Source organism: Coregonus lavaretus, assembly GCF_964263955.1.
Source record: "Coregonus lavaretus genome assembly, chromosome: 16".
Taxonomy (NCBI): domain Eukaryota; kingdom Metazoa; phylum Chordata; class Actinopteri; order Salmoniformes; family Salmonidae; genus Coregonus; species Coregonus lavaretus.
Window position 1 is genome coordinate 30,777,161 of NC_140003.1, and position 23,095 is coordinate 30,800,255.

General features: G+C 43.7%; 2 protein-coding genes across 3 annotated transcripts in view; one reads left to right on the forward strand and one right to left on the reverse strand.

Annotated features, from left to right (window-relative positions):
- Positions 1-15,140: 15,140 nt before the first annotated feature.
- Positions 15,141-17,891, forward strand: serp2 (stress-associated endoplasmic reticulum protein family member 2; the record flags this gene model as incomplete). The annotated part of the gene is made up of 3 exons (XM_084179173.1): positions 15,141-15,224; positions 17,579-17,651; positions 17,806-17,891. The coding sequence occupies 3 exons, from the start codon at positions 15,141-15,143 to the stop codon at positions 17,844-17,846; spliced, it is 198 nt and encodes a 65-aa protein (XP_084035299.1). The 3' UTR covers positions 17,847-17,891.
- Positions 17,892-20,174: 2,283 nt separating this feature from the next.
- Positions 20,175-23,095, reverse strand: part of LOC311143326 (TSC22 domain family protein 1-like) — an 82,441-nt gene continuing 79,520 nt past the window's right edge. For both annotated transcript variants that reach the window (XM_084179159.1, XM_084179158.1), the window contains one exon: positions 20,175-21,854. In XM_084179159.1, coding sequence (XP_084035285.1) covers positions 21,588-21,854 — 267 coding nt within the window. In that variant the 3' untranslated portion in view covers positions 20,175-21,587. The remainder of the gene's footprint in view (positions 21,855-23,095) is intronic.

Genomic DNA, 23,095 nt, shown 5'->3' on the forward strand with positions numbered 1-23,095 from the left:
TACTGAAGAGCTCAGTGACAGTTAACGTGGCACTATCAGAGGATGCCAATGTCAAATTTCTGACCTGCTAGACCTGCCCCGGTCAACTCAAAGTGCTGTTATTGTGAAGTGGAAACGTCTAGGAGCAACAACGGCTCAGCCACGAAGTGGTAGGCCACACAAGGTCACAGAATGGGACCGCTGAGTGCTGAAGCACGTAGCGCGTAACAATCCTCTGTCCTCGGGTGCAATGCTCACTACCCTGTTCCAAACTGCCTCTGGAAGCAACGTCAGCACAAGAACTGTTCGTCGGGAGCTTCATGAAATGGGTTTCCATAGCCGAGCAGCCGCACACAAGTCTAAGAACACCATGCGCAATGTCAATCTGGGTTTGGCGGATGCCAGGGGTGCGGCTGGCTTCCGGGTTAAGGAGAGATACAGAGAGAGAGAGAAGGGAGGAGAGATACAGAGAGAGAAGGAGGAGAGATACAGTGAAAACAGAGAGAGGAATGATTTTGTAAACACAGGTACAAAGGAGGTCATGTCTTGTCTTACTGAGGGAGGAACATCAAAGTAGCAGATAGTTATACAGCATTATACTGACACACACCCTGGATAGAGCGATAGAGGGAGAGAAAGAGAGGGGGAGAGAGGCACACAGCAAGTGCAAGCTTTTGTGCATGTGTGTCAGCATTTGAGTGCGTGTCACATCTTGCTGAACTCAGAAATCCCTGTGTGTGTGTGTGTTTGTGTGTGTGTGTGTGTGCATCAGCCTATGTGCACCTCACTAATGCTCTTGTGGCTGAATGGAAGCAAGTCCCCAGAGCAATGTTATAACATCTAGTGGAGGCTGTTATAGCAGCAAAGGGGGGACCAACTCCATATTAATGCCCATGATTTTGGAATGAGATGTTCAACGAGCAGGGGTCCGCATACTTTTGTTTTTATTCTGTACAGGCTTCCTTCTTTTCACTCTGTCATTTAGGTTAATATTGTGGAGTAACTACAATGTTGTTGATACATCCTCAGTTTGCTCTTATCACGGCTATTAAACTCTATAACTATTTTAAAGTCACCATTGGCCTCATGGTGAAATTCCTGAGCGGTTTCCTTCCTCTTCGGAAACTGAGTTAGGAAGGACGCCTGTATCTTTGTGGTGACTGGGTGTATTGATACACCATCCAAAGTGTAATTAATAACTTCACCATGCTCAAAGGGATATTCAATGTCTGCTTTTTTACCTACCAATAGGTGCCCTTCTTTGCGAGGCATTGGAAAACCTCCCAGGTCTTTGTGGTTGAATCTTTGTTTGAAATTCACTGCCTTAAATTAATCTGTGTTTGAAATTCACTGACTTTACAGATAATTGTATGTCTGGGGAACAAAGATGAGGTAGTCATTCAAAAATCATGTCAAACACTATTATTGCACTATTATAGTGAGTCCATGCAACTTATTATGTGACTTGTTATGCAAATGTTCACTCCTGAACTTATTTAGGCTTGCCATAACAAAGGGCAAGACATTTCAGCTTTTAATTTTCAATACATTTGTTTACCATTTACTAAAAACATAAGTCCATTTTGACTTTTGGGGTATTGTGTCTAGGCCAGTGACACAAAATCTCAATTTCATCCATTTTAAATTCAGGCTGTAACACAACAAAATGTGGAAAAAGTAAAGGGGTGTGAATACTTTCAAAAGGCACTTTAAGTGTCGAGACGGTGCGTTAAATCCCAGACGAAGCTTTAGCGTTCTTATAGAGACAATGGCAAGACAATGTATTCCATTGAGCCCATTTCAGCCATTACCGGGGTTCGTTTAACAGGTAATTACAAACATTTCCGCGGACATAATGTTAACGAGGAAAAACGACAGGTACAAGCAAGAGTATGAAAGAGTCGCAGGAGTAAAATCAAAGGAATCAATGCAGCGAGATTTAAGTGACAAGCTTTAGGGTTAGGGCAATAGGGTTAGTATTGTAGTGTCTGAAAGAGGGGGCTGTGTGAAAAGCCTCTCAGATGACTGAGCAGAGAATAGAATGTTCTGAGCAATCTTTTGGCTCACATACAATTACCATCAAATCCACAGGTGGCTGTGTGTGTGTGTGTGTGTGTCCATGTGTTCTGTTCTGGGTCTGCCTGATACTGAAGTCTGTTGCAGTTACAGTGGATGATGATTCCTTCTCAGGGAAACCAGTGGCGATAGCCGGAGCCTCTCTGCCAACTCACTCTGTCTCTCCTTGCAGCCATATCAGTCCCTGCCTGGTGAGCACTACCAGACCATTCATATTCTAGTACATTCCATTTCTGTTCATGTGGAAATACTGTAAATCACAGCCCATCATTGCTTTCCTATCTGTGTAGCATCACAGGAGCTGGCAGGCAGGAGTGGGGAGGGTGTCACATACCTTTGTAATGTCCCATACACACACACACTGGCACATCGTGTAGGGCTCCGCTCTCACACCACAATGAGGAATGTCCAGTTCAAACATTTCAAAAACACACACACAAACAAATGGTCACCTCAAACATTACCTCATGGATGTCACTCGTGAGGGTACAGATGTGTGTGTCTTACAGGGTTAGGGTCAAACCAACGTTCCCAAACGGCAACTCCTAACTCACTGCTGACATACCTTGGCAGAGTCCTATGGCCAGGCACTAGGTACTGTTGGCAGAGAGAATGTTGATAACTTCAAAGTGTCTGTTAGCTGAGAAAGTGTGTGTGTGTGTGTGTGTGCCTGCATGTTCACCACACGCTGGTGTCGTGGAGAGCGTGACAGAGCCTGTCTGGTATGAATAAGCCAGCTCCATGACCTCATCCATCCAAACTGTCTCATAACATCATCAAGACGAGACGCTGTTTCTCCTGGAGACTGTTTTCACACCAATTATTATTCAAAACATGTTTATCAGATGGAAATGGTAATGTTTTCCTATAAATACAATGTCATAGTGGGCGAACGTTGGAAACGTTTCAGACAGAAGGCACATCAGGGAGTGGGATGACGTTGCTACCAGATGCTGATCTAAGGTCAGTTTTGGGTTTATTTAAGACTTGATTCAGGGAAGGTAAGCTGATCCTAGATCTGGCCCTGCAACTACAGGCAACTTCTACCCAGGGCACCCAGGCATGAAAGTCGATCTGATTGACTGGTTCAGCAGATAGGATGGTGTGTGATTTTTAAGAAGTCTGTGAAGTGAGGAAGTTGAGTCTGTGTGTTCCATAGAATCCTTGGATGCGGTTTAATTAGGGGCATACCTGGAATCAGCTGCCCTCTGGGTGTGTTCTTTAAAAAAAAAACTTAGGCCATCACAGTATATGACACCGGCGAGAAAGACAGGCCATGAGAGGAGACAGTGGCCTTCTTACATTGGCCTCACATGCTGCAACATACACACACTGGTTGAATCAACGTTGTTTCCACGTCATTTTAATGAAATGACGTGGAACCAACGTGGAATAGACATTGAATTGATGTCTCTGCCCAGTGGGGTGGCATTAGTGTGTGCTCCATTCGCCCATAAAAGGCTAAATACATGTATTATTTATTATTTCACCTTTATTTAAACAGGTAGGCCAGTTGAGAACAAGTTCTCATTTACAATTGCGGCCTGGCCAAGATAAAGCAAAGCAGTGCGATAAAAACAACAACAACACAGAGTTACACATGGGATAAACAATACATACAGTCAATAACACAATACAAAATCTATATACGGTGTGTGCAAATGTAGTAAGTTATGGAGGTAAGGCAATAAATAGGCCATAGTGCAAAATAATTACAATTTAGTATTAACACTGGAGTGATAGATGTTTATTTATTTATTTAACTAGGCAAGTCAGTTAAGAACAAATTCTTATTTACAATGAAGGCCTACCCCGGCCAAACCCGGACGACGCTGGGCCAATTGTGCGCCGCCCTATGGGACTCCCAATCACAGCCGGGTTGTGATACAGCCTGGAATCAAACCAGGGTCTGTAGTGACGCCTCTAGCACTGAGATGCAGTGCCTTAGACCGCTGCGCCACTCGGGAGATGTGCAGAAGATGATGTACAAATAGAGATACTGGGGTGCAAATGAGCAAAATAAATAACAATATGGGGATGAGGTAGTTGGGTGGGTGGGCTAATTCCAGATGGGCTGTGTACAGGTGCAGTGATCGGTAAGCTGCTCTGACAACTGATGCTTAAAGTTAGTGAGGGAGATAAGAGTGTCCAGCTTCAGAGATTTTTGCAGTTCGTTCCAGTCATTAGCAGCAAAGAACTGGAAGAAATGGCAGCCAAAGGAGGTGTTGGCTTTGGGGATGACCAGTGAGATATATCTGCTGGAGCGCATACTATGGGTGGGTGTTGCTATGGTGACCAATGAGCTAAGATAAGGAGGGGATTTGCCTAGCAGAGATTTATAGATGACTTAGAGCCAGTGGGTTTGGCGATGAATATGTAGTGAGGGCCAGCCAACGAGAGCGTACAGGTCACAATGGTGGGTAGTAAATGGGACTTTGAAATAAATACATAATCTCTTCATAACAACTTTACTGGATGGACATCACTCTACACATAAAACAGGGAGAATTTTGTCACCTCACCCGTGCAAGAAAAATGTGTGTGTGTCTGTTTGGCCTATCAGAGCTCAACCCAGTTTCCCTGCTGTGGGTTGGCAGCAAGGGTCAGCGCTAACAGACGTACAGTGGGTCATTCACCAAGGCATGCGTGTGTTGTGGAAACACTGCGTGCTGTGTGTGTGTGCGTGTGTGTGCGTGCGGAAACCTGGCTTATGTGTGTGTTGACCTTGGCTGCGTGTAAGTGATCCAGCTGCCTTTGAACAGGCCTCAACGTTTTACAGCAGGGCCGGGCCACGGAGGGAACTCATTTACCAACTTGTTTACCTAAAACACACAGACACGCACACACACACACTGGGACTGATTGGAATTCCATTGCTCCAATCTGATGCTAATTTAGTTTTTGCTGCTATTCCTGCCAGTCTGTCAGAGAGAGAGAGCAGGGTTGTCTGTTTATCTGCTAAAACATGAGCGAATCTAGGTATCTCATTATAGTTTATTTGTGTGGACTGCCTCATGTGTGATGAGCAGGGTCTTTGAAAACACACACACACGCAGAGATTCACTCACACATACATATACACACAGAGACACATACACACAATGTGACAGGATAGCATTGCAGAAATAATGATGTTATTGCAGACAGCAGGGAGGGGAGTCTGTGTTGAGCTGTTACATATTCATAAGGGAGACGGGACATCATCATCAAAGCCTCCATTCTAAAAACACCAATAAATCAACAGTCTCTAAAACTAGAGTAGGCCTTTATACAGTTAAAACCTTCCATTACAGGAGGGCACTGTAATATCTCAAACAAAGCTTGTTCCTTTACCAGCCATGCCAATTAAGCATATTTGATACAAGAGAATGAATGTTACGGTGAACTCAGTGGTTGGATGCTACAACAGGAGAGAAATGGGCGGAGTAGAGATACAGAGAGAGAGAAGGGAGGAGAGATACAGAGAGAGAGAGAAGGGAGGAGAGATACAGAGAGAGAAGGGAGGAGAGATACAGAGAGAGAAGGGAGGAGAGATACAGAGAGAGAGAGAAGGGAGGAGAGATACAGAGAGAGAAGGGAGGAGAGATACAGAGAGAGAAGGGAGGAGAGATACAGAGAGAGAAGGGAGGAGAGATACAGAGAGAGAAGGGAGGAGAGATACAGAGAGAGAGAGAAGGGAGGAGAGATACAGAGAGAAAAGGGAGGCGAGATACAGAGAGAGAGAGAAGGGAGGAGAGATACAAAGAGAGAAGGAGGAGAGATACAGAGAGAGAGAGAAGGGAGGAGAGATACAGAGAGAGAAGGAGGAGATATACAGTGAAAACAGAGAGAGGAATGATTTTGTAAACACAGGTACAAAGGAGGTCATGTCTTGTCTTACTGAGGGAGGAACATCAAAGTAGCAGAGAGTTATACAGCATTATACTGACACACACCCTGGATAGAGCGATAGAGGGAGAGAAAGAGAGGGGGAGAGAGGCACACAGCAAGTGCAAGCTTCATGCTTCCATATAGTGCTGTGTGCTTTTGTGCATGTGTGTCAGCATTTGAGTGCGTGTCACATCTTGCTGAACTCAGAAATCCCTGTGTGTGTGTGTTTGTGTGTGTGTGTGTGTGTCTGTGTGTGTGCATCAGCCTATGTGTACCTCATTCTTGCGTTCTCTGGGTTTTTCAGGCCTGTGGTCATTGTGGTTCTATTGTCAAGTGCTGCTTTGTCCCCGTAAAGGTTAGCAGCTAAAACAGTGACCGCAGCGCTGGGGTTTTGTAATGCACTGCAGTGTGGACAATATGAACTGAGCTGTGTGTGTGTGTGTGTGTGTGTGTGTGTGTGTGTGTGTGGGTGTGTGTGTGTGTGTGTGTGTGTGTGCGCGTGCATGTTTCAAATAAAATCTAATCTAATTTTAGGGTTATAATTAGGGTTAGGGTTAGAATTATGTTTAGAGGTTTAGGGTCAGGGGTTAAGGTTAGGTTTAGGGTATGGGTTAGTGTTAGGTTAGGGGTTAGGGAAAATGGGAATCAATTGTTGGTCCCCAAAAAGTCCTCCACAAGTATAGTAAGACATAGCTGTGTGTGTGTGTGTGTGCATATTTATATTGACATTTATAGTAATTTAGCAGAAGATCTTATCCAGAGCGAATTACGGGACAAATTAGGGTTAAGTGCCTTGCTCAAGGGCACATCGACAGATTTTTCACCTACTTGGCTCGGGGATTCGTATGAGCTCAAAATACCCTACAGAACCACTACAAATTCTGGACAAATAGAGAAGAGACGGTTAATCACTGGATAAAGAGAGTTAAACCCCCCCCCCCCTGTCTCTGTCTATCTCTCAATTAAATTCAAGGGCTTTATTGGTAAGGGGAACAGACTATTTAAAAAAAATGAAAAAATAAGGAAATAAACAATCAGAAATTAACAGTAAACATTACACTTAAAAGAAGTATAGACATTTAAAATGTTATATTATTGCCTATGTACAGTGTTGTACATCAGTGTTGTACATCTCTCTCCCTCTTCCTCTCTCCCCCATCTCTCTCTATCACCCCCCCCCCTCTCTGTCTCTCTGTCTCCCTCCCACTCTCTGTCCCTCTCTCCCTCCCACTCTCTCTCTCTCTCCCTCTCTCCATTAGCTGATTATAGTCTCTGAGCCCCTGGTGCTGCTCACATGGCGAAGTGCTGCTGCTGCTGCTAATCACTTTCTCTTACCCTCATCTCTCCTCCTCTCTCTCTCTCGCTCTCTCTCTCTCCCTCTTTCTCTCTCTCACTCTTTTAGTGGCAGTCTAAAAACAGGCAGTTATTCTGAGGAGTAGCTGTGGACTGAGGCAGTGTTCTCTCCTGTTATTAAATATTGATTCCAGCTGTTAGAGAGACAGACTAGCCACTCTGGTTGTGGCTGCAGTAGACACCTGTTGATTCAGCCTCTGGCTGGGGGAATATAGTGAATCAGTAACCAGTGAATAAGTAGCTGACTACTAATATTACACCGATCTCCTCTACCCTGCCTCCATATCTCTGCCCACGATCACCCTCCAAACCCCACCCCTCTCTCTTCTCTTCTCTCTTTCTCTTTCTCTCTCTGTGTGTGTGTGTGTGTTTGTTTCCATCAGTGTGCACGTGCCTGCATGATGTGTGTGTCCTGTCTGGTACACTGTGTTCTTTGGGATCTAAACTACATTCAACTGAACTGGGGTTTCATTACAAGCCTGTATTACTCAAGCGGTACGGATGCACCAAGTCTGGAACCAACAGGACCATGAACAGCTTCTACCCCCAAGCCATAAGACTATTAAATAGTTAACCAAATAGCTACCCAGACTATCTGCATTGACCCTTTTTGCACTAACTCTTTTGACTCATCACATACGCTGCTGATACTGTTTATTATCTATCCTGTTGCCTAGTCACTCTACCTCTGCCTATATATACATATCTATCTCAATTACCTCGTACCCCTGCACATCGACTCGGTACTGTTACCACGTGTATATAGCCAAGTTATCATTACTCATTGTCTATTTATTCCTTGTGTTATTATTTTATATTCATTTTATATTTTTCTCTCTGCATTGTTGGGAAGGGCTCGTAAGTAAACATTTCACTGTTAGTCTACAACTGTTGTTTACGAAGCATGTGACAAATCAAATGTGATTTCATAAGTTACATGTGAAGGGAGAGAGAAAGAGAGAGAGACAGGTGTCTGCTGCAGCCACAACCAGAGGGGCTAGTCTGTCTTTATCTCAATTCAATTCAATTCAAAGGGCTTTATTGGCATTGGGAACATCTGTTTACATTGCCAAAGCAAGTGAAATTATCTCTCTCTCTCTCTCTGCCTGTGACCCCCCTACCCACCCTGTCACCTGCCCTACAGACACTTGTTTAAAACTTGTGTTGTAAAAGCCTTGCTGCCTCTACCCTCTTTCATCTTTGGCCAATATCCTGTTTTCCTTTCTGAGAGTGTTTTTTTCTCCTACCCTCTTTTCCTCTCTCCCTTTTCTCGCCCCTCATGTCCTTGTGTGACTGGTGTCAGTCAAAACGTCTGGGGCCACTTGGACAAAGGTGTGCATGCATGCCTGTGTATGAGTCCACATGTGCTCTCTTTTAAGATTAGCCGCATTCCTCTCTGTCATCCAGACAGGCTCAGCAACAGTATAGGCTTATCATCGATGGCTTCAGCTATCATAACAATGACATTCTTAAAGTGTCACTCTGTCACTAGCAGCCCTCTATTAACTAGGATTGCCTGTCTTGTCTGTCAGCTGGCATACTGTACGTGTTTGTGTGCTTAAGTGCGTTATTGTTAACAACGTGCGTGCTAGCGTGTATGCACGTGAGTGTAGAAAATTGTGTGTGTGTGTGGTTGCAGCCCCAGCTTCATCTCCAGCCACAGTCAGTCAGCCCCAGCCAGCCCAGCCCATTAGAGGGAACAATCCACATTGGAGAGACACCCCAGGGAGAAGGCTGGTGGGGTGGGGAGGGGAGGGGGTCTGATGGAAACGCTTGGGCCACTTTCCACTTCTGACCTACATACAGTGGGGAAAAAAAGTATTTAGTCAGCCACCAATTGTGCAAGTTCTCCCACTTAAAAAGATGAGAGAGGCCTGTAATTTTCATCATAGGTACACGTCAACTATGACAGTCAAAATGAGGGGAAAAAATCCAGAAAATCACATTGTAGGATTTTTAATGAATTTATTTGCAAATTATGGTGGAAAATAAGTATTTGGTCAATAACAAAAGTTTCTCAATACTTTGTTATATAACCTTTGTTGGCAATGACACAGGTCAAACGTTTTCTGTAAGTCTTCACAAGGTTTTCACACACTGTTGCTGGTATTTTGGCCCATTCCTCCATGCAGATCTCTTCTAGAGCAGTGATGTTTTGGGGCTGTCACTGGGCAACACAGACTTTAAACTCCCTCCAAAGATTTTCTATGGGGTTGAGACCTGGAGACTGGCTAGGCCACTCCAGGACCTTGAAATGCTTCTTACGAAGCCACTCCTTCGTTGCCCGGGCGGTGTGTTTGGGATCATTGTCATGCTGAAAGACCCAGCCACGTTTCATCTTCAATGCCCTTGCTGATGGAAGGAGGTTTTCACTCAAAATCTCACGATACATGGCCCCATTCATTCTTTCCTTTACACGGATCAGTCGTCCTGGTCCCTTTGCAGAAAAACAGCCGCAAAGCATGATGTTTCCACCCCCATGCTTCACAGTAAGTATGGTGTTCTTTGGATGCAACTCAGCATTCTTTGTCCTCCAAACACGACGAGTTGAGTTTTTACCAAAAAGTTCTATTTTGGTTTCATCTGACCATATGACATTCTCCCAATCCTCTTCTGGATTTTTGCTCACCGTTCTTGTGATCATTTTGACCCCACGGGGTGAGATCTTGCGTGGAGCCCCAGATTAGGGAGATTATCAGTGGTCTTGTATGTCTTCCATTTCCTAATAATTGCTCCCACAGTTGATTTCTTCAAACCAAGCTGCTTACCTATTGCAGATTCAGTCTTCCCAGCCTGGTGCAGGTCTACAATTTTGTTTCTGGTGTCCTTTGACAGCTCTTTGGTCTTGGCCATAGTGGAGTTTGGAGTGTGACTGTTTGAGGTTGTGGACAGGTGTCTTTTATACTGATAACAAGTTCAAACAGGTGCCATTAATACAGGTAACGAGTGGAGGACAGAGGAGCCTCTTAAAGAAGAAGTTACAGGTCCGTGAGAGCCAGAAATCTTGCTTGTTTGTAGGTGACCAAATACTTATTTCCACCATAATTTGCAAATAAATTCATAAAAAATCCTACAATGTGATTTTCTGGATTTTTTTTCTCAATTTGTCTGTCATAGTTGACGTGTACATATGATGAAAATTACAGGCCTCTCTCATCTTTTTAAGTGGGAGAACTTGCACAATTGGTGGCTGACTAAATAATGTTTTTCCCCACTGTATCTGCTGCTGCTGCTGCTTCCCTCTCTTTACTAACCTGCTGCGTCCCAGCTGTATCTGTCAAGAGACGGTGGGAGAAAGACTGTGGATTCGCTCTGGATATCTGGCTGTGCAGAAAGGTTGCTGGTTTTCCAGTTAGATTAATATTGTATCAAACAAGGATGTTGCCACAGTGGATGGCTGTGCCTGCAGGTGCAGAGAGTTTAGAAGTGGTGCCCTAGCTCAGGATGTGGTTGAGTTACTTGTGAAGAGGGACAATAACAAGTCGTGTCCTGTTGAGAAGGACTGTACATGAAGAGAGCTGTAGGAATTCAAATGCAGGCCCACGCCAGAACCACAACAATCAATAGTGTCTATCATACCTGACACACATCTTACCAGTGGTGTAAAGGACTTACACTACCAGTCAAAAGTTTTAGAACACCTACTCATTCAAGGGTTTTTCTTTATTTTTACTATTTTCTACATTGTAGAATAACAGTGAAGACATCAAAACTATGAAATAACACATATGGAATCATGTAGTAACCAAAAAAGTGTTAACAAATCAAAATACATTTTATATTTGAGATTCTTCAAATAGCCACACTTTGCCTTGATGAAAGCTTTGCACACTCTTGCCATTTTCTCAACCAGCTTCACCTGGAATGCTTTTCCAACAGTCTTGAAGGAGTTCCCACATATGCTGAGCACTTGTTGGCTGCTTTTCCTTCACTCTGCGGTCTGACTCATCCCAAACCATCTCAATTTGGTTGAGGTTGGGGGATTGTGGAGGCCAGGTCATCTGATTCAGCACTCCATCACTCTCCTTCTTGGTAAAATAGCCCTTACACAGCCTGGAGGTGTGTTGGATCATTGTCCTGTTGAAAAACAAATGATAGTCCCATTAAGCCCAAACCAGATGGGATGGCGTATTGCTGCAGAATGCGGTGGTAGCCATGCTGGTTAAGAATTCTAAATAAATCACAGACAGTGTCACCAGCAAAGCACCCCAACACCATAACGCCTCCTCCTCCATGCTTCACAGTGGGAAATACACATGCGGAGATCATCCGTTAACCCACATCGTGTCTCACAAAGACACAGCCGTTGAAACCAAAAATCTCAAATTTGGACTCCAGACCAAAGGACACATTTCCACCGTTCTAATGTCCATTACTTGTGTTTCTTGGCCCAAGTAAGTCTCTTCTTGTTATTGGTGTCCTTTAGTAGTGGTTTCTTTGCAGCAATTCAACCATGAAGGCCTGATTCACACAGTCTCCTCTGAACAGTTGATGTTGTGTCTGTTACTTGAACTCTGTGAAGCATTTATTTGGGCTGCAATTTCTGAGGCTGGTAACTCTAATGAACTTATCCTCTGCAGCAGAGGTAACTCTGGGTCTTCCATTCCTGTGGCAGTCCTCATGAGAGCCAGTTTCCTCATAGTGCTTGATGGTTTTTGTGACTGCACTTGAAGAAACTTTTAAAGTTCTTGAAATGTTCCGTATTGACTGACCTTCATGTCTTAAAGTAATGATTGACTGTCGTTTCTCTTTGCTTATTTGAGCTGTTCTTGCCATAATATGGACTTATTCTTTTACCAAATAGGGCTATCTTCTGTATACCCCCCTACCTTGTCACAACACAACTGATTGGCTCAAACGCATTAAGAAGGAAATAAATTCCACTAATTAACTTTTAAGAAGGCACACCTGTTAATTGAAATGCATTCCAGGTGACTACCTCATGAAGCTGGTTGAGAGAATGCCAAGATTGTGCAAAGCTGTCATCAAAGCAAAAGGTGGCTATTTGAAGAATCTCAAATATAAAATATATTTTGATTTGTTTCACACTTTTTTGGTTACTACATGATTCCATATGTGTTATTTCATAGTTTTGATGTCTTCACTATTATTCTACAATGTAGAAAATAGTAAAAAGAAAGAAAAATCCATGAATGAGTTGGTGTTCTAAAACTTTTGACCAGTAGTGTAAGTAAAAAATACTTTAAAGTACTACTTAAGTAGTTTTTTGGGGTATCTGTACTATTTTGACAGCTTTTACTTTTACTTCACTACATTCCTAAAGAAAATAATGCACTTTTTACTCGTTACATTTTGAATGGCTAGCAGGACAGAACAATGGTCCAATTCACGCACTTACCCCAATTTGATGTATGTATTGCTGTTCCATGTATTTGGAAATACACTTAAAAAGTATTTGAAAATACTCAAATACACTCCTATGCATTTAACCCCGGTATTTGAAATTAGTATTTGAAATATGTATTTGAAGACACTCCAATACAATTGGGTAGATTATTTGGTTTTTACAAATAACCATTCAAATACTGAAATAAAATTACTTGTTTTAGGCTGTGTATTTGAAAATACTGAAATACACAGAATACTTAAACGCAGAGAGAGAGAGAGAGAGAGAGAGAGAGAGAGAGAGAGAGAGAGAGAGAGAGAGAGAGAGAGAGAGAGAGTGAGATATGGCCTGTTTAGATGTAAGTTGGAGATAAACAGGTCTGAAACTAGGTCAGATATTCTCTCTGTTTCTCTCTAGAAATAAATGGTGTAGTGCAGAGGGTGAAGTTGTTTTACAGTGGACAGGGATTTACTGTCAGTGGATCCCCATAGGAGCAGGCATGAAGGACCCCAATCTCCAATCTCTCTCTCTCTCATCTCCCCTTGCTGCCTTTTCTCCTCTATCTTCCCTTGCTCCCTCCTCTCCTACCCTCTCTCTCTTCCCATACCTCCTTTCCCCTGTCCCCTCCTCTTCCCCTGTCCCCTGCTCTCCTGTCCCCTTCCTCTGTCCCCTCCCCTTCCCATATCCCCTGCTCTCCTCTCCTCTTCCCTGTCCCCTGCTCTCCTGTCCCCTTCCCCTGTCCCCTGCTCTTCTCTTCCCCTGTCCCCTCCCCTTCCCCTATTCCCTGATCTCCTCTCCTCTTCCCTGTCCCCTCCTCTCATCTTCCCCTGTCCCCTGCTCTTCTCTTTCCCTGTCCCCCTTCTCTTCCCCTGTCCCCTCCTCTCATCTTTCCCTGTCCCCCTCCTCTCATCTTCCCCTGTCCCCTCCTCTCATCTTTCCCTGTCCCCCTCCTCTCATCTTCCCCTGTCCCCTCCTCTCATCTTCCCCTGTCCCCTGCTCTTCTCTTCCCCTGTCCCCTCCCCTTCCCCTATCCCCTCCTCTCCTCTCATCTTCCCCTGTCCCCTCCTCTCCTCTTCCCCTGTCCCCTCCTCTCATCTTCCCCTGTCCTGTCCTGTCCTTTTCCCCTCCTCTAGTGTGTCCTTGGGCTGGGCTGAGACTGCCCTCCACATGGTGTAAAGCTGTGAAACACATACAGGAGCAAGGTAGACCACACACACTCACCGAATAGTCACAATAAACACAAACACATCTGTGCGTGTCAAAGCTGAGTTTTCGTATTGGAGGTTGTTGCACTGCATGCAGTTTGGCTGAATATAGGCCTAGAATCTAGATACTGTGGGCAAGAGGAGCCAAACGGTTGTTGCAAAGTGAACTGTCTGGATGACATGTGTTTGGGCTCACAATGTTCAGTGCTGTGCAACACCAGAACAACCCAATTAGTAAAACAGAGCATGAAGTCAGCATTACACACTGTGCACACAGAACACATTTTTCATTGGTTGAAATTACTGGAAATCTTACATACAGTAACAGACTTTTAATAGATAAAGACAATGTTATTAGACGTTTATTAATTGTATGTAAATAAAGTAAAGCGAATGGAATCCATCCATGGGTTGAGCTATTGTACCCATGGTGCTGAAAAGAGCGGTTGCCTATCAACTGAATCAAGTGGTGGGCCAGCTATGTCTGAAGTCTTCCCTGCCAAGGCACAGTGCTGCTGTGAAACCCTGGGTGGCCCACCCCTAGATGCAGTTGCTAGGCAACCACTCTTATCAGCACCATGGGTCCAAGTGCAGCACTGCTGACTACAGTGCTGTTCTCTTCTCCTCTCTCATCTTATTCTTATTCTCTCTCTCTCCTCTCTTTATCGGTACTTAAGCTAATCACATTTGAAGATATTATATCATTTTGTGAGTATTAGAAACCCCAGAAGCTGATAGTTATGAGTGGCGTAGGTGGTTGTAATTCTAACTTAAACTTTTGTCTTTAAAATAAAAAAAAACAGGTCACTCAAATGTTTCTAACCTAATTTTGCACCATTTTCTAGGCCACCACACTTAATGTCCTGTATGTAAGCTATTTTTCAGATAAACACATAATGCTGTTTCTCCAGACATTCCAGGCATGTGCAGCACACAGGCAAGGCCCTGGCAACAGCTTCTGTTTGAGAAAGGTAGAAGAACTTTAGCCTACTGATTGAGTATTGGTGACAACTGAGGGTTAGGCTACAGTTTAAAAGTATGTTTCTATGGCAAATGGCAGAACTATTTATGCATTTCATGTTAAAGAATAAATAGTTTGACTAAATGCCAATGGCTGGTTAGATTGAGAGGTGAGGCAGAAAAAAAGCTCTTTACCGGCTCGCGCGCGCCACGCACCATGGAAGCGCACTTCCGTCCGCGCGCACGTCAGCAGGTGCAGAGAGGAGTGTGGGGTTTCGCGGCTTCATCATCACTGCATCAAAATTACGCCGGCATATAACAATTTTACATCAATATAACATTCTCAGAAAATGGTAGCAAAACAAAGGATCCGTATGGCAAACGAAAAGCACAGCAAAAACATCACGCAGAGAGGCAACGTTGCAAAGACCCTGGTGAGGCGAAGCTTTTCTTCAGGCTGTGTGTTCCATCATCAGACGAAAGGAGATGCAAGCATGATGACACCGATTCAGTTAATCATCACTAAGAATTGCATGATTTCAATAAATGTGACACATCCATTTCATAATGATAAATTATTGATTGTGTAGGCCTATCTAATGTTATGGTTCTAATTGGGTATCGATAACGCAGCTCATCTCTCTCATCACATAAAAAAACCCGCATGTTGTAGCCTATCTAATATGATTCATTTATAATCATTCTGATCAATCACAGGACACGTACAAGCCGCAATGAATGAGTTTTCAAGTTATTCTCCATTCATTGTAATTCATGGGCCATTGTAATTCATGGGCCGTTGGTTGGTTGGTTTATCACTACTGATGGCTGTATGTTTCCTTTATGGTCTATTATCTTGAACCCGCGGTTTGCCACAGGGTTTACAGCCCGGTATTCTCCTGATCAATAATTAATGAGAGATCAATGCCACGTAGATAACGGTGGAGATTGTCAACAAGGATGGCATCATCATCTGGTTGTTCAGTCCATAAAGAAAGCATAAGGTTGTTGATGAACTCTATGGTCCATCTCTATCCTGACCAGGTCACAAACACAAACACACACACACACAGTTTTGTATTGCAATCCTTGTGGGGACCAAATAATTGATTCCCATCCAAAATCCCATTTTCCCTAATAACCCCTAACCCTAAATCTTAACCCTAACTCTAACCCTAAACCTAACCTTAATTCTAACCCTAAACCTAACCCCTAAGCCTAAAATAGCATTTTTCCTTGTAGGGACCAGCAAAATGTCCCCAGCATTTTCCTTGTTTTACTATCCATGTGAGGACTTCTGGTACCCACAAGGATAGTTAAACAAATACACACACACACACACACACACACACACACACACACAGATGATATAGGACAGGTAGTGATACTGATTATTAAGTAACGCTGGAATGTAGGTTTCACTTCCTCATGTGGATTGGTTACACTGGCCTGTATTGGTTTAGATAGTGTACACTAAGCACTTGTATGATTGTGCTGTAATAGCCTATAGCCTTAGGGAAATGGGAGGTGTTCATAATTTATTAAATTATCATAACTGCTGAATGTAATGTTATAGCATTTGATTCCCAATCTATCCACCCTCCAACAGATTCCTTTTTACGGCTGGCTGATTTGTTCTCTTGGTGTTCCTTAAGATGTCCGTTTTTCTTCTGACAACCTTGAATTATGAAACTATACCAGAAATCTTTACAGGCCTTCAACATGACTGCATTGTGCAAGGTGACACTGAATGGAATAGCTCACTGTGGGATAAAGATTGTTGTCATTGTGTGTATTAGAATAAAGGAATCCTTGGGGTTTGCACTGTATATTCTAGATAGCTATTGTGTCATTCACAATAATACCATAACACCATCAGAAAGCACATGGGTGCTATCCAACTGTATTATGACATCACCCACACCAAACCACATCTTGTGGTTGTGATAGTTTATGATGGTGAGTCTCATGCTGCTGGTCTAGACAGCCAGGCAGGCTGAGGGTTTCCAGAGACATATTGTATATCAAATGTTTTTACATCAGTGGTTTGGTTTCCACTCCTGTTTTCCATAAGAACTAGATGTGTTCATAGCTGAGTCTGAGGGGCTAAATGCTAACTCTGCAGAACTCAGTTTATTATTAGATCCAGTCTATTCTGGTGTAACTGGGTACAAAACATCCACACCGTAATGAGGACAGGGTTTAAAACAGTCAGACTGAGACTGGACTAACCTCTTATCTGGTTGGAAACGTGTCCTATTCAGCACGTGTTGTTGATGTAGGCCTAAAGGTCATAACACTGTATGAAACTTCATCCAATGGATGTTTGTTCAACCTGGTTGGTCTTCCTCCACCAAGCTGTGTGTCCTGTAGTCGCATATTCTGGCCAGTTTTGACTGCCCTTGAACAACAACTGTCCGACCTTGACCTTCATAGTAACTCTGACCTTATGTCCGACCTTATGTCTGGTGTGTGTGGCCAGTCAGAGGAGGATGCCTCTCAAGATTTCCTCCTCCTACAGTGGAGGTTTCCTGGCCATTGTTACACTAAACATGCTCACTGGGGGTTCAGGCCCTATCAGGTCCTAAAATGACATATCTCTACAACTAAAATAGTTAACTAACGGAAGAACTCCTATCACAACTGTTTAATTCCGAAGGATCCTGTTGTTTCGAAAGGGGTCCTAAGACAAGACATATTACATAAATAGTGACATTTGAATGACGTTTGACCTGTATGTCTCAGTGGTTGAACATTGTTGTTGTTTTCTCTCCCCACTTCCTCTCAGCGACCTCAGGAGGAGAAGTACCCTGTGGGGCCGTGGCTCCTGGCTCTGTTCGTCTTCGTCGTTTGTGGATCAGGTAAGGCCCAAACATCCAGTGTTCAACATTCTGTTTCACATTAGCCTTGATATTACTCACCTAGGGAACATTGGTTTACCACTTCAGTTTTCTGCTAAATTACTTTGCTTAACTGGATGTTGTCTTGTGTAACAACAGCCACTTTCTCTCTCAGCCATCTTTCAGATCATCCAGAGCATCAGGATGGGAATGTGATCCATAGGCCCCACCAGACTCTGCCCTCTCTCCCTACACTCCCTCATCAGACCTGGGGCTGCTCACCAACCTACGTACCTCCCTAACACCTCCAGGAGGCCTGGAGGTCCGGACAGCTCTGTGTCCATCAGGGAAGGCCTGAGAGATGAGTGGACCACCCCCCTTCCCCCCTCTCTGTTTTCCATCACGTTTACAGAGTTCCAGGCCGTGGAGATGACAGCTTTTCTACTGACAGTCTAAACCACAACCACTGGCTGGCTCAACCCCGTACAGTGTGTTTTACACCTGCTCATATATGTGTGTGAGACTGTGAATGTATGTGTGTGTTTGTGAAGTCGATGATGTGACTGGCTGTTGTGCAATACTGCTGTGTTTCTATATACACTCACCAGACCGTTTATTAGGTACACCACCCTGTTCACGAAAATGGATCTCTCCTACAGACAGTGACCGTGGCTTGCTATATAAAGCAGGCAGACAGGCATCTAGGCATTCAGTTACTGTTCGATTGAACGTTAGAATGGGCAAAATGAGTGATCTAAGCGACTTTGAGCGTGGTATGATCGTCGGTGCCAGGCGCGCCGGATCCAGTATCTCAGAAATGGCCGCCCTCCTGGGCTTTTTACGCATGACAGTGTCTAGGGTTTACCGAGAATGGTGTGTGCAGAATGGCATCTCGGAATGCACAACTCGTCGATCCTTGTCACGGATGGGCTATTGCAGCAGACGACCAAACTGGGTTCCACTCCTATCAGCTAAAAACATTAAGAAATGACTCCAGTGGGCACGCGATCACCAACACTGGACAATTGAGGAGTGGAAAAACATTGCCTGGAACATGACAGCGAGTTCAGTTTACTTGAGTGGCCTGCACAGTCCCCAGACCTCAACCCAATAAAGTATATTTTGGATGAGATGGAACAGGGTTCCGACCCGGTACTAGATGGAAGTACCTAATAAACAGGCCGGTGAGTGTATATCTGTGTTGTGTGAGAACCTTTTTCAAATAAATGTGACTTGTCTGGGACATGTCTGTTTGTCTGCTTTCAGTTCCACTTTGGCTGCTCCTATCCCAGCGCATGTTGTGCACAAATTCAGCTTGCTAACAGTGTGGTTCATTTGGGGCTTCCTAGCTCTTTGTTTCCTGGTATGTGTGTGTGTATGTGTGTGCGTGTTAACTTATCACTAAAGAACCACGCCTTCATGGAATGTCAGGCGTCTTAATGTCTCAATTCCACGTGCTAAAGCATCATGACTATTTACCAGGATTCTGTCATGTCCTTTCTCCAACATACCTGTATGACACCAGGGGGAATGTCTTGTTACTCAGCCTCTCAACATTGTCTCCCCTTAACCATCCTTCTTCAAGGAATGGAATGCTGTTCACACGTTTATCCAGTGCGGTGAGTTGTGGAGTTATACAATCGCTGTTTGTTCACTTGAAATCATCGGCCTGAGCAAGGTGTGTTCATGCTCAGTTGGGGTGATTTGTGGACCATGTAATCTATGCAGCTGTTAGCTAAGGCTGACCCTGGTGAAAAGCAGAGAGAGAGGAAGAGCTCAGGCAGTGCTCTGTTGCTGTCTGTTTCATATGTTCTCTCTTCAGTACACAGTAGGAAGATGTTGGCCCAGACACTGAACTAAGGTCAGTTTTACATTTCCCCTCCATAATGGTTAAGGTTGGGACTAAGGTTAAACTGCTGCTTAATTCTGCTGACATCCCTGGCACAGCGGTGTTGAAGCATGCTACAGTATGAGGACAGAGAGAGACTCTGCAATAAGTAACCAGCAGACAGACAGGTCTGATTATTACAACAGTAACCCACAGCAAAGTGTCTGCTGAACACCATGAGGTCAATGCTCGGCCTGGCATTTCTCTGTCTCGGGGAGATAGAGAACGCAAACACTGCCTGGGCCTGTCCTACACAGATCTGTGTGTGTGTTTCCTATCCTATACAACAGGGTTTCCCTAACTCACTCCTGAAATATAACCTAGCCATGGCAATATGTGGCAGAGCTCATCCCGCCCTGCAGCTATAACATGCCTCCAATCAGGGACCAGGGGCTGGTTTGTTATTTTCATAAACCTCACCCACAGGCATGTGGTATCCATGCAACCAGTAGGCCAAGGAGGACCACAAGTTCATTCATAACACCTCAACTTTTGTTCACTTGGCAGGTCATCATTGTAAGTAAGAAGTTGATGTTAAATGGCCTACAGGTTAAATAAGGTTAATTATTTACACTACAGAAGTAAATGAAGATGAATTATTGAAATATGGAAGTAAGCATGAAGAGCAAGAAGAGGCATGAACAAGATAATTATTATTCCTTTAACATTTTTATTGAAAGTTGTGAAGTGAAACTGTCAAGTGCAATTGTGTTAAGTATGTTTACAATATCTCATCTGGTTTGAGGAAACATGCATGGAACATGAGCATACAACTTATACATAGAATGCAAAAAATTCCATTTCAGTTTTTCTTTATGATATTCAGAGTAACGTGTTTGTTATGTTTAAGAGCTGATCATACGGAAGTATTCACCTTCAAAAAATGAAAAGAAAAGAAAAAAAAATTCACAAGGGGTGCAATACTTCAAATAAAGTGAACGATGGTTTACAGTAGGTGTTAATGTTGCAGCCGAGGATATGGATACTGGATTTTTGTCTGTCAGTTAAATAACCTCCACAGCTCTCTATAGTCCTGAATTACAGCATTAAAGAGACGGCACAAATCTTCAGACCAGCCCATTACTAGGCCTAGATCACTCTCCATTTGTACATAATCTAAATAGCATCCCGTCTTCTCTCCTTATGTCACTATATTACACAGTACTTACACTAAATATACAGAAATATACATCATGTAGAACGCCCATCAACTTCTCTTTGAAAATGCAGCTTAGCCCAACATCTCAGCCCCTGTGCTCCTTTACATGAGAAGAGAAGCCGCCATGATAGGTTTAACAGGGCGCAAGTCTGAGGGGCTGAAACTTAAATAATGAAAGAATTTCATAATCATCATCTCTCTTTTAATAAGCAAGTGTAGGCTACTATACTCCCTTCAACCCCACAGTTTGATGACGTCCAAGGAAGTGTTGTTGTGTTCTCCCTCTTGACCTCCTCCACTCCACTCGCCCCTTGCCAGATGGGGACTATCACACCATGATAATCCTCCGATTTTTCACAGTGTCACCATGAGAGGTGCTCTATTCTCTGTCTGTCTCTCTCGCTCTGTAGCGCGCAGGCAGAAGAGAACCGCTGTATTTATTTACATTATCAGGATTCAGCAAAGCATGGCCGTTACTATCTCCCTCCATCATCGTTACCACTGAAGTCGACATCACTTGAAATCCATTGACACAGGCACAGTGACTAAGTCATGTCCACTTTTATGTTGGTTTTGTTTTTCTTAGTCAGACAATCTTGTTTATTTTCTCCTAAGTCCATGCATTTTTTTGGCAATGTTAATTCTCCTATTACAGCCCCTTTCCCTCCTCTCCTATGCAGATTGTCTTTGATAGTGTGTTTTAATAGTCTTGAAACGACGACACCACCCGTCGCCGCTCTCAAAGTTAAATATGTGCAAATTCTTGTCTTAACAGCGTAGCCCCCTGCAGTGGAGGCCTGTTTGTTCTGCAGCATTAGAACAGGAGTCTGTCTGTGGACTGTCAGTCAGTCAGGCCCTGGTTGGTTGATAGGCTTCCTCATCTACCCCTCTCCGGGGGTAGGAGGTGATGCTACGCAGAGGGTCCAGAGTTGTGTGATGGCTGGGGTTGGGTCGGGGGTAGGGCTGGTGCCTGGGCTGGAGGCTGTGTGGAGGTGGGAGGGGAGCCTGTCTGGGTCTGGGCCTGGAACTGAGCCATCTGCTCTGGGCTGGCCAGTGTCTTCAAAAGGCTGTTCTCCTGCTCAAGCTGGGAGTTCCTCTCAATCAGCTCCTTGATCTGCTCCTTCAGAACCTCCACCTCCTCCCTCACCGCGTACATCAGGTGGCTCTTTACCAGGTCCTAAAGGGACAGAGAGATGAACAAACAGAACACAGAGACATTAGTGCTGAGTTTTTTTAACATGACAATAATTAAATATATAATATGAAAGAAGACAAAGATAGTGTTCTGCTTCTCAAATGACAACAATGACATACAAAAACAATGTTTTTAAAAGACCATAAATATACATTATACTCTTGATACAATGATAATAATGTAAGCATAGCATTACTACTGCTCTTTCTGTGGGAATTACTATTACAATGTAATACAACATATATGTTTATTATTGTAGCTAGCTTCTGTTTGTTTTAATATAAGAAGTGGATCTTAAACACATAATCTGCTGAGCATTTGGTTAAAATCAAAAGAAAGATTCTGTAGATTCTGAGCCAAATATTCCCAGGGTCTAAAACTCCCCTTCCTCTTAAAGCCATGCCGAGGACGCAACGTCACCAAACAGACAAAATGGCCGGCCCACATATACGTTTTAGCCTATCAGAGCCTGAGATATTTATATCCTATATCCAGGCGTCAAAGATGTTCTGTTTGCCTAGCAACAAAGGCAAGCACAGTATGGCGCGAGTGAGAGAGCGTCCTGAGCGGGAAGGGATCCAGGGACAATAAAACACTAGAACACAGGATATGAAAATAAAATCCTGCACGCACGCACGCTCATCTCGTTTTCCCTGTGTCAACGTGTCTATTTAAATAAACGGTAGCTTCAGGTAGAAATCGAAACAATGTTTTACAAAAGTGGATACTACACATGACATACATGTATTATTATAGTAATATTATTACATACATTTATGTGGTCCTCTGTAGCTCAATTGGTAGAGCATGGCGCTTGTAACGCCAGGGTAGTGGGTTCGATCCCCGGGACCACCCAAACGTAAAAATGTATGCACACATGACTAAGTCGCTTTGGATAAAAGCGTCTGCTAAATGGCATATTATAATTTACATATGGCCCATGTGCTACCATGGTAATATGGATGTGAAATTGCATGTAATTATGATACGACTGAGTGATGACAAACTTGGCTAACGCCTAGGCCCCCATAAATACACTTTAGCAAACAAAATATTACATTGACATCTGGGCGCATAATAACACCATATGCTGCTACATTGTTGCCAGAGCATCAAGCTATTCTCGATCTATGTAACAACACCAAATTAAATTGGTTACAAAGTAACGAGCAAATCGAGAGTGATCCGAGGTTTTTCAACTCCAGTAGCGTTTAGAAAGAGAA